The sequence below is a fragment of the Apis laboriosa genome, unplaced genomic scaffold, assembly GCF_014066325.1.
Source record: "Apis laboriosa isolate Shangri-la unplaced genomic scaffold, ASM1406632v1 scaffold112_cov148, whole genome shotgun sequence".
NCBI lineage: Eukaryota > Metazoa > Arthropoda > Insecta > Hymenoptera > Apidae > Apis > Apis laboriosa.
The window spans coordinates 6,660,516-6,671,555 of NW_025220865.1; the positions used below are offsets into that span (position 1 = coordinate 6,660,516).

At 23.4% G+C, this 11,040-nt stretch overlaps 5 protein-coding genes across 6 annotated transcripts in view; 2 read left to right on the plus strand and 3 right to left on the minus strand.

Annotated features, from left to right (window-relative positions):
• Nucleotides 1–60: 60 nt before the first annotated feature.
• LOC122712343 (7,8-dihydro-8-oxoguanine triphosphatase-like) lies at nt 61–2,061 on the minus strand. The gene is made up of 3 exons (XM_043931914.1): nt 1,853–2,061; nt 941–1,086; nt 61–550 (listed from the first exon to the last, which is right to left on the minus strand). Exons 1-3 carry the CDS (start codon nt 2,002–2,004, stop codon nt 357–359), a joined length of 492 nt encoding a protein of 163 aa, XP_043787849.1. The 5' UTR covers nt 2,005–2,061; the 3' UTR covers nt 61–356.
• Nucleotides 2,062–2,646: 585 nt separating this feature from the next.
• Nucleotides 2,647–4,029, minus strand: LOC122712206 (probable 28S ribosomal protein S23, mitochondrial). The gene is made up of 4 exons (XM_043931649.1): nt 3,841–4,029; nt 3,212–3,373; nt 3,012–3,111; nt 2,647–2,856 (listed from the first exon to the last, which is right to left on the minus strand). The coding sequence occupies exons 1-4, from the start codon at nt 3,882–3,884 to the stop codon at nt 2,770–2,772; spliced, it is 393 nt and encodes a 130-aa protein (XP_043787584.1). The 5' UTR covers nt 3,885–4,029; the 3' UTR covers nt 2,647–2,769.
• Nucleotides 4,030–4,158: 129 nt separating this feature from the next.
• LOC122712196 (deoxyhypusine hydroxylase) lies at nt 4,159–5,455 on the plus strand. The gene is made up of 3 exons (XM_043931638.1): nt 4,159–4,489; nt 4,586–4,906; nt 5,047–5,455. The coding sequence occupies exons 1-3, from the start codon at nt 4,210–4,212 to the stop codon at nt 5,355–5,357; spliced, it is 912 nt and encodes a 303-aa protein (XP_043787573.1). The 5' UTR covers nt 4,159–4,209; the 3' UTR covers nt 5,358–5,455.
• Nucleotides 5,456–5,734: 279 nt separating this feature from the next.
• Nucleotides 5,735–7,035, plus strand: LOC122713882. Its single transcript, XM_043934697.1, has 3 exons — nt 5,735–6,017; nt 6,096–6,312; nt 6,370–7,035. The coding sequence occupies exons 1-3, from the start codon at nt 5,848–5,850 to the stop codon at nt 6,562–6,564; spliced, it is 582 nt and encodes a 193-aa protein (XP_043790632.1). The 5' UTR covers nt 5,735–5,847; the 3' UTR covers nt 6,565–7,035.
• Nucleotides 7,036–7,665: 630 nt separating this feature from the next.
• LOC122714781 (facilitated trehalose transporter Tret1-like) overlaps nt 7,666–11,040 on the minus strand; it is a 7,775-nt gene continuing 4,400 nt past the window's right edge. The window contains exons 2-4 of one of the 2 annotated variants that reach the window (XM_043936444.1): nt 10,123–10,242; nt 9,061–9,512; nt 7,666–8,722 (exon numbers count right to left, since the gene is read on the minus strand). In XM_043936444.1, the coding sequence (XP_043792379.1) occupies nt 7,874–8,722; nt 9,061–9,512; nt 10,123–10,204 (1,383 nt within the window). In that variant the 5' untranslated portion in view covers nt 10,205–10,242 and the 3' untranslated portion in view covers nt 7,666–7,873. The remainder of the gene's footprint in view (nt 8,723–9,060; nt 9,513–10,122; nt 10,243–11,040) is intronic. The other variant, XM_043936452.1, reaches the window with a different exon arrangement.

Consider the following 11,040-nt stretch of genomic DNA (forward strand, 5'->3'; position numbering starts at 1 on the left):
AATATCACTATATGATAATATCATTATCAAATATTTATATATTTTATTTGAGATAATTTATTGTGTATGCTTTTACTTGATTAAAAATTACAGATAGGTATAATTAATGTAGTATCAATGTAATATATTTGTACAATATTTGCTTAAAATTCCTTTCGATATAATCTAAGATTAATAAGTGATAACAAATAATGATTCCAAGATGATAATGGTTTTACCATTAAAAAAGTTATCAAATGTAAAGCCAAATTTTATTATAATTATAAAAATAAAAGTGAAAGTGAATTTTTTAATAATAATTATGATTATTAATATGTAAAAAAAAGAGGAATGTATGAAAATTATGAATGAGAATATTAAGAAATATGATCTAAAGTTGGTAGTTCTTCCATAGTTTCAATGTTATATTTCAGAATTAGATCTTCACCTCTGTATAAAAAATATCCCTTAAAAAATTGCCCTCGTAACATATAAGGAAACCAATATTCATCATCCGGCCACATTTCTTTAAAAGGAATATCTTTCAAATTATACCATTTTGGTCGCATTTCTGAACAAAAAAATATAAATATAATTACAATGTATTTATTATATTTTTAAAAAAATATATATTAGATTATATTACATGTAATATATATATTTTAAAATTTTTCATTTTGCTCAAATGTATTTTCTGTTTTTTTTCTGTCTTTTTAATTGATCTCCACAATTTGTTTAATTTAAGCATATATCATATGCAATTTTATGCTTAATTAAATAATTAAATAATTAATTAAATAAAAATTGCAACATAATTAAAATAAACAAATATAGAATCATTGAATAATAATTGCACATAAAATATATATAATTACTATTATTAATTAGAATAAATATTTCATTATAATATTAATATTATAATAATATTGTTTAAAAAAATTATTGTTCAAAATTTAAATACCTTCAGATTCTATTATCTTTCCATAATATTTATATGTTTCAAAAACATGAACTTCTAATAGAACTTCATTTTCTTCAAATTCAAATTCTAGAATTCCAATTTTTCTTAGTTCTTGTGCAGATAAACCACATTCTTCTTTTAATTCACTATAAAATTATGCACTGATGATTTGAAATTTACTTTAATTCCTATCTATTTGTGATAGAAATATTTCAATATAATATAATGTATAATAGAAATAATATACGTAATATTTATATTATACAGCATACATTATACTTTTAGCTTAAATATTTTTTATACTATTTTTACTAATCACATATAATTTTAATTTAAACATATATATATATATATATATATATAAAATATTTTATATTTATTTAATTTTTTAAAACTGTACCTGTATATACAAGATGATTCATAAAAAATTTAAAAATTTCTTTTAAATGATAAAATATAGATTTAAATAAAATTAAGAAGATAATTTAATTACTATATATAGTAATAATGTAGTATTATATTATTAAAAAAATTTTAAGTAAAAAATCATATATATATCTAGTATATATATTACTTTTATTATTTTAATAAAAATGCTTTTATATATGGTATTTAATATAATAATATAGTATTTAACTAATATTTTTTTCAGCTTTAATTACATTTTTCATGAATCATCTTATATATTGTTAAATAGTATGATAAAAATCTTTGTTGAAATTCGTTGTTATTAATGTATTGGTTATTATGAAATATAAAATATTGTTGAATATAAGATTCTTAACTTATTACATATAGAACATATTTTCTATTTAAAATGTTTACGTTATTAAAAAGTTCACATATTTTAATTTATATTTTTTTTATTGTTACAGATAAAATATTTTTTGTAAATTTTTTAAAATTATTTACCGCATAGCTCCGTGTAAAATTGATTCTCCTGGTTCTATTTTGCCGCCAAAACCATTCCATTTATCTTTTCCGAATCCTCGTTTTTTTAAACCCAATAAAATTTCTGTTGATTTTCTAATAAAAACTAATGAAAAAGTTTTTCTTATAGACATTTTAATCTATTTAATAATTAATTTATTAGAAATTTAATTTTCCTTTTGAAAAATTATTAATAATAGTTTTATATAATCTTTATATTATGCAATTTAAAACTGATTTTTATTTTTTTACTTAAATAAAAATCAACTTATCAATAAAAAATATATTATAACATAATACTATAATATAAATTTGAATGCCTTAATTTGAAAAATACTTGGTAGGTTATGCTATTAAAAGAAGACTAAATAGAACTTGCTTATTAAGGGTAGTTTCCGAACCTATATACCATATTCTATCTCACGAAAAATTATAGAAAATTTTATAATTATCCAATTTTTTTCTATTTTTATTTGATTTATCCTTTATTATTTATCATATTATTAATATTTTTAATATTAAATTAAATTTTGCATTTAATTTAATTTAATTTAATTTGTTTTTTTTTGAAAAAGAATAAAATGAAGAATAAAATGATAAAAATTAAACATTTTTATTAATTTATTATGTAATAATTTATTATATATTAAATATGTTATATATTATATATGTTATATATTAAATATGTTATATATAATTAAAATAATAATAAAATAATTTTATTATCTACAACAATATTTACAAAAAAAAACAATGAAGAATAAATATATATTCCATATGATTAATTTTCTCTTTATTTTTACAATATGTTATTATAAATATGTATTATAAATATGTATTCTAATTCAAAATTCTATTTCTTGTTGTTCTTTGTTATCTTTAGTGTCTTCATGTGATATCTATGATTTAGGTATTGTTTTAGCATTATAAGTTTCTTTATAATTTTGCAATGCCTTTTCATATGCTTCTTCTTCTTTAATATTATCCTATTTAAAAAAAATATTATAGTTTTTTCTGATTTTTTATGTAAAATTAATTGTTATATAATTATAAAAATAATAATAATAAATATAATAATAATAAAAATAATAATAAATATAATAATATTGAAAAAATATTAAAAATTTGTATCTCATATTACCTGTAAAAAATTTTTATATAAAGATAAAAATATTTGAGTTTGCGTAACATTATCAGATTTCATATCTATTATAGGAAGTTCCATATCTTTGTGAAATTTTCTATAAAAATATATATTTGAAATATAAATATAAATTATGTTTATTAATAATAAATATATTTATATGAATTATTTGTATGAAAATTGAAATTTTTATTTACGCTCTTATAATATCTTCAGCATAAAATATATCTTGTATTTTTTTCTGTGATGGTTTTCTAGCAAAAAGTGGTTCATCTTTTGGAGGAAAGCTTTTATATATGTTATACCATAATGGCAAATTATTTGGATGTAATGCTTCTGAGCGTACTAATGCTGTTATTCTAAAATTAATATAAAAATATATTATTTAAAAATTATTTTGCAATAGTTTAATATAATTTAATAATAATAATAATTGATTAAAATGAATTTATTTTTTCAGAATTGTAAAATAATTAAATTTAAATTTAATTATATTTTAAATAATGAGATTTTGATTTTGTACAATTTTTAATAAAATACATTTTCATTCTTTAATTAATTTTTTATTTTAATTGTTTTATATAAATATATAATTATATTATTATATATAATAATAATTATGTAATGTATTAATTATTATATATAATAATATAATTAATATAACCATATTTATATATAGTATAATTATATAATTATATAATAATATAATATTATTAATAGATAATTCATTATAATATAATAATAAATTATCTATCAATAATTTAAGAATATAAATTTTAACCTATTTTATAATGATTTAAATTTTTAAAATTAAAAGAAATTTTACCTTGTAAAAATTGTTCCAATTTTTTCTGTTTTACTTTGCGCCATATTTTAAAAATAGAATTGTAATTTATAAATTAATTTTATGTATATAAGTTTTTACTTATTATGAACATATATATATATATATAATAATTAATGCGCATATAAGTATAAGCCTTACGGTTTTGTGTTATCTTTTTTCAGAAATGTTGACTATTTGATATATTCATTTTTATACTTAACCTCAAAAGTGGTAGTATATAATTTCATGTGTTATAATAAAAATTATTATAAAAAGTGACATCGTATATATTAAATAGTGAAATAAGTTTTACAAAATACTAATAAATTCTAATAAATTCATATACTTAATTGATTTGATTTAAAAAATATGTTAGAAGTAAATAAGAATCAAATTTCTGCAATTGGCCATGTCTTAAACGATCAAAATCGACCACTAAAAGAAAGATTTCGTGCTTTATTTACCTTAAAAAATATTGGTGGAGTAGAAGCTATTCAACAAATTCATAATTGTTTTAAAGATGAATCAGCTCTATTAAAACATGAACTTGCATATTGTCTTGGTCAAATGCAAGATTCCCGTGCTATACCAGTTCTTATTGAAATATTAAAAGATACTACACAAGAACCAATGGTTCGTCATGAAGCAGGTTTTTATCATATATTAGATTAAATATCATGTTTTTATTTTTACTTTTTATTTTTATTTTTGTTTATATTTTTAAAAATATACTTTTTTGTAATAGGTGAAGCTTTAGGTGCAATTGGAGATTCAATTGTAATACCTATATTGGAAGAATATAGCAAAGATCGTGTTCTAGAAGTTGCAGAAACATGTCAATTGGCATTATCTCGTATAGAGTGGTTAAAATCAAATAATAATTCAATTAATTTACAAAAAAGTCCTTATATGTCAGTGGATCCAGCACCACCAACAAATATTACCGATATTAAAAAATTAAAAGAAATTCTTTTAGATGAAAATATTTCTTTGTTTGAAAGATATAGAGCCATGTTCTCCTTGAGAAATATAAATACTCCAGAAAGTATTCTTGTTCTTAGTGAAGGTAAAATAATGATTCATTATTCTTTATAATAATGCTTTCTATAATAATTATTTATTTATTTTCTATTTTATGTAATTGTATTTATAATTTGTAATGTAATTTATAATTTTAAAAATGTAAAAATTTATTTGCAAAAATAGGTCTAAAAGTAGGAAGTGCTTTGTTCAAACATGAGATAGCTTTTGTTCTTGGACAACTTCAAAAAGAGATAGCTATCCCATATTTAGAAGCATCTTTAAAAAATACAGAAGAAAATGAAATGGTGCGTCACGAATGTGCAGAAGCATTAGGTTCCATTGCTACTCAAGATTGTTTTGATATTTTAAACAAATATTTAAGTGATAATAAGAGAGTTGTAAGGGAAAGTTGTGTAATTGCATTGGATATGTGCGAGTATGAAAATAGTTCAGAATTTCAGTATGCTAATACATTAGGAAAAGTTATGGTCTAAGATTGTATTTTATATTTATTTCTTTGTAAATAAATAAAAGTTTATTCATGAAATAAATTTTTCTTAAAGTTAACATAATGAAATTGTTAAATGTCGTATAATTTATTATATATTATATTAAAATTTAATTATATTAAATTATATTAAATTAGTTATTAAAATTTACTGATAATATTTTATCTTTATTGCCAAATTAATTAAATAGAATATGTTTCATTTGATTTATTGATTTTCTTTTGTTTATAAGAATTTTTAAGTTTTGACAAAAAGGAAATTTTAGCATATAATTAAAATAAAAAAATATGCATATTACAACCGCTTTTTTTATTTTTTTGAAAGTTAAGGAATCTTTTAAAAAGATTCGAAGAGAACGAAATTATGATAAAAATGAATCCAAAGTTTGTAACAGGTTAAAAGTGATATTCAGTTGTATAAATATCACATATGTCACAAAATATCAAAATATTTCAAGTATTTAAAAATTTAAAAAATGGGAAATTTAGTTACTTATCCATTCCCGTATCTCTATAAAAAGAAACAAGAATGGCAGGAAGAAAAGTATGTCAAAAGTATTTTTACACTAGATATCAAAAAAATGAAAGAAATTTGGTCGATTGTAGAGAGGGATAGCATGTATTATGGATTTGCACTATGCACTATGTAATTATAATGTTCTAATAATTTTTGAAAATATAATTATATATTTATCAATTCATTTTATATAAGTTAAACTCGCAGGATTTTTAAAACTCATCCAGAATACGTGAAATATTTCGAAGATACATCACTTCCATATTTCGTTCAAGAAGCAAAACTTAAAAAAAAATTTAGGAATATATGCGAAATGTTGTGTGCTTTATTTTTAAATTATGACAATACATCAATGAAAAATGATTTTCTCGGCTACATTGCTATGGTTCATAAAGATATGGGATTAACAGTTTTTGATTTCGAAGTTTGTTAATTTTTATGTATAAACGCGATAAAAAAATTAAATTAATTAAATTTACAGAATTTTACATCAGATCTATTAGATATGTTAATACAAGAATTACCACACATGATGACAAAAGATTACATTATAGCACAAAAAATATGTTATAACGATGTATGTAGTTTGATGATAAAATTTATAAACAGAAATACTAAAAAGATACTTGAAATGCAAAATGCACATACATCCAAAAAAGTATGTATACTCTTTTGAAGTATGTATACTCTTTTTTTGAAAGATCTTATTATATTATTGTATCATCTTATCTTATTTGTCATATTGTAAAATTAAGGGTGAACTTTGAATAGTGTTTTAAGGGTGAAATTGATCCAATGTCACAAATTTTTTACGGCCATCCATTAAGTTATTGGGAAGATAGAAAAGAATATTGGAATGATAAGAGAGATTTATGGATATCATTGGAATCAGATATAATTAATTTTAATTACCATAATGTACTAAAAGATGAAAGATATTCTATAAACGACAAAAAAAGTCGTAGGAAACAATTAAAAAAAAAATTATCGAAGAAAGAGGTAAGTTTGACACATATGAATGAATAAGTAACACAACAAATATTTTAAGCCATTTTATGCCATTTTTAATTACGATAATGATTTAGATAGAACTTAACATTTAAATTTTTTTAATCTGAATTTCTTTTATTAAAATTCAACATTACAAATTTTATCTTATTTTACTAAATGATTTAATTTTATTCTATTCTAATTATCGTTAAAAAAAATAACTAGCAAAACAAAAAAAAAATATATATGAGCCAATTGAGAATCATTTCATAATTATTAATAAATAAAAGCAACTGCTTTTAGATTCAGATTTTCTTCTATGGAAATTATTCAAGAGATAAAATAAATTTTTTTTTTATATTTCCCTATTTATTTATTACATAAATGATATTTTACTATTTTATGTATATTTTATGCAAGTACAATATCCGAAAAAGACGTATTAGCGTGAATTTTTTTTCTCTTAGACGAGATATGAATCTGATAATAATGATGATTATGTCATGAAAACGATACAACAAATTTCTTTGGAAGGTATAAATATACTTTTATATATTTAATAATTTTCATATTATTTTTATTCTTCCTTTATTATCTATCAATCCAATTGTAAGATAAAATTTTTTCATATCAAAGATGCAATCAAAAAAGTGATAAAGATGACACCAAGAGAACGTAAACGAATGCATAATAAGCATACGTAATAAGCATTACATTTTTAATGTAATATTTTGGTAAGCCACACAAAATATATAATTACAATAAATGTGTGAATAACTTTTAAAAATTTTTTCTATCTTCCATTTTTATTTTTGTTTTGTATTAACATTTCATGAAATTCGTTTTTGATCAAATTCACATACACGAATACATTCGAAATACTTATCTTCTCGAAAGTTCTTCTCTAGGCAATTCAACAATTTGAAACAGAGATTTAAAGAGAACCATAGATGAAAATTGAATAAATAGAATGCAAATCATTTATTGTCTTTCCTTTATTTCTTCTTGTGTCCTTTCAATATTTCCTGAATCTCGTTAAAAGATTTGCACGACGTTTCCGGTAATGCTATGTTCAAGATGATACCGATTATAAATTCGATAACGCCAAAGATAAGAAATATTACGTATCCATATTTGTCGCTCAGAAGCCGATAAACGTTATACACGATTATGAACAATACGAATCCAAAAATGTTGGACAACATGGTTGCCCAATTTTTTATGTTTGTCGGGAAAATTTCCGAAGAGACTACATACGGGATTGAGGTTAAACCATACGAGAAAGTAAGAAAGTAAATCGCAAGAAAGACCAATGGGATCATGGAATAACTGCTGACTTTTATCCCTATATGTTCGACAAAGAAATAGGCACCAATCACGAGAAGGCATACAACAGTGCCGTACATCGATATTAGGAAAACAGATTTTCTGCCGATTTTGTCGACGGTAAACGCGGATAATAAGTTGGCAACTAAAAACATCGCGCTTATTATAAGAAGAAGATAATCCTGTTCGAATTGTACATTGAATTTTTTAATCAAATCGCCGCTGTTGAATAAAATGGCTGCGAATCCTGACAATTGTTGAGCCGCCATCAGCAGCAATAGAAGTGTCAGTGCTTTCCCGTATGGTGTTTTTTTGAAGCCGTTTACATTTTCCATTTCTATCATATTTTTTATCTTATTTAACTCTTCCTTATTGTCCTCCCTGCGTCTTAGCCATACCAAAGTTAGCGCTGCGGATTTATTGTCGTTTTTCTTGTAATAATAATAAGGCGATTCTGGTAACCATGGCATAGTTAAGAGAAATACGGCTATCGGTATTAAATTGATAAATGACAGAATCTGGAAAAAAATACAGTATCGTTAACGATTACATATTTTTGCATATTTTCATGTACAAACAAAACTATTTAAACATTACGTCATCTTAAATTTATCGTGAATGTATAATGCATAGTAGATAAATTTGCACAAAGTCGCGAGTTGACAAGCGAAAACATATATCAGTTTCGTTTTTTTTTTTTTTTTCTTTTTCAGAAAATTGATATCGCTTGCTTGTTCTCAGAGACATTTTATCGTATAAATATACAATAATACACACAACAATCGTTACGATTTCAATATTTTAAACGTATCATTCCGATTTCGATGAAAAATTTTAAAAAATAAATAATTCTTACCTCTCTCTTTAAAACTGGTTGAAGACCGAATATGAAGATGCATCCAAGATTAAACATGAATGATAACATAGTGTTACTCGCTCCTCTGATTCTTGGCTCTACCAATTCTCCTATATACAATGGGGCCATGGAATACAAGGCACCGACCGATATACCAGATATCAGTCTCGCTGCTAAAATTTCAATCCAAGAATTCGCGAAACAGGTGAGCAACCAACAGATTATGAATGGTACGCTGGTCGCGTAGAGGAACCATTTTCTGCCGATAACGTTCAGTAATAAACCGGATAAAATTGATCCAACAATGGCGCCTACCGGTATCGCGTTAATTATCAAAATTCCATCATTTTGACTTATATGAAAATTGGAAGATGTGCTTTCATTTTCCAACTTTGGAACAGCGATCGTTGGCCAACCGGCGGAAATTCCGGCGGAGAATAATGCTAGACTAACTGGAATAAGAATAAGAGATGTAATTAAAATATTTCTCAAATTGATATTCGAAAGCATCGCATTATCAAGAGTGTGATTAAACTTTTTTTCATTTAATTGAACTCAAAAAAATGGATAGATACGTTTTTATTCCTTTCAATGATAATGATGATGATTTTACGAATAAATTTTTCTTTTTTTCACATAGAGAAATAGTATTCTAAATAATAAAATTTTAAACATTACTAACTTTAACATTATTATTGCATATAAAAAACGTAGGAATATTTTAAGTTTTTTTAATATCTATTTTAATTTATTTCACATTTCCTTCAGCTCTGCTCGAAGGGCACATTGGAATTTTTTAGTTTTGTTCTTTGCACAAAAAATTTTGAAAAAAATCAATAATATGCTTTCAAATTCTTACATTTTAAGCCATATAATCACGCTTTCCAAAATTACAAATATCCTATTTAGATAATGAAAGATCCCGGTGTGCTATTGCAGAGTTAATAAGAAGAAGATTTGCATTTAAAATTTCTTTATTGCCAAAATCGACGAATTTTTTTTCAATCTCGTTTCATAATAAAAACAAACAAACAAACAAACAAACAAAAAAAAGATTCATACCTATAAAACTTGATATTAATTGTAAATGAATCTTGCTATTATTTTCCTGGTTAGCTTCTATATTCGATTCGGCATTAGTCATATTTGATTGTTTTTCTATTTTCCTGAAAAAAAATTTTCCTAAAAAAACGTAAAATTTCATTATTTTATGCGATGAACAAAGATCCAATTTAATCCGAACGATCATAAAGTATAGGAGGGGGAGGGGGGGGGGGGTCAAAAAATTCGAAGAAAATTTTGAAAAAAAAAAAAGAAATTTCGAGAAACGTTTCGAGGAAGGATCGCGCTTCCCGATTGGCTCGTAATCTTTTCTTTGCGCCACGTACGTGAATCGCATGGAAAGCGATGTTGCAATTTTCAACCACCTGACAGGTGCGCATTAAGCGCTCATTTGTTACAAGGAAGATGTTCATTAATCGATGCACGTTTAAACCGATGCGCCCTTTAAGGATTTATCGTCTTAAGAATCTTTAAATTCTTAACTCGCATTCGACACGCATTACACATCTCGATCTTTGTCTCTTATTCGTATTATTTTATTTCTCCGCGTATCTAAACGTACAATTTCTTTATTTACATCTTTTCTCATAGCGATAGTCCTTTGGGTGCCTCTCGCACGATCGAGCCTTCGTCCCGATATAGTTCACGGAATGACGTCAACGAGAGGGAAATTTATAGTCAGGATTATTATACGGACATCGATCACGAACGTTATGCCTCTCCTATCCTTCGCTTTTTCTTCTTCCAATTTTAAGAAGGAAGTTGGAAGGAAGTCGATCAAACTCTTCGATCCATTGATCCCCAATCAATTTAAATCTTAAAACGATTCAATAATTTTTAAATGAAGTACTTGTTCATTGCCTTATCGTTTATTAAGAAGCAACCTTGCTCTTATTAAAAAAAGGAAAAAAAAAAAAA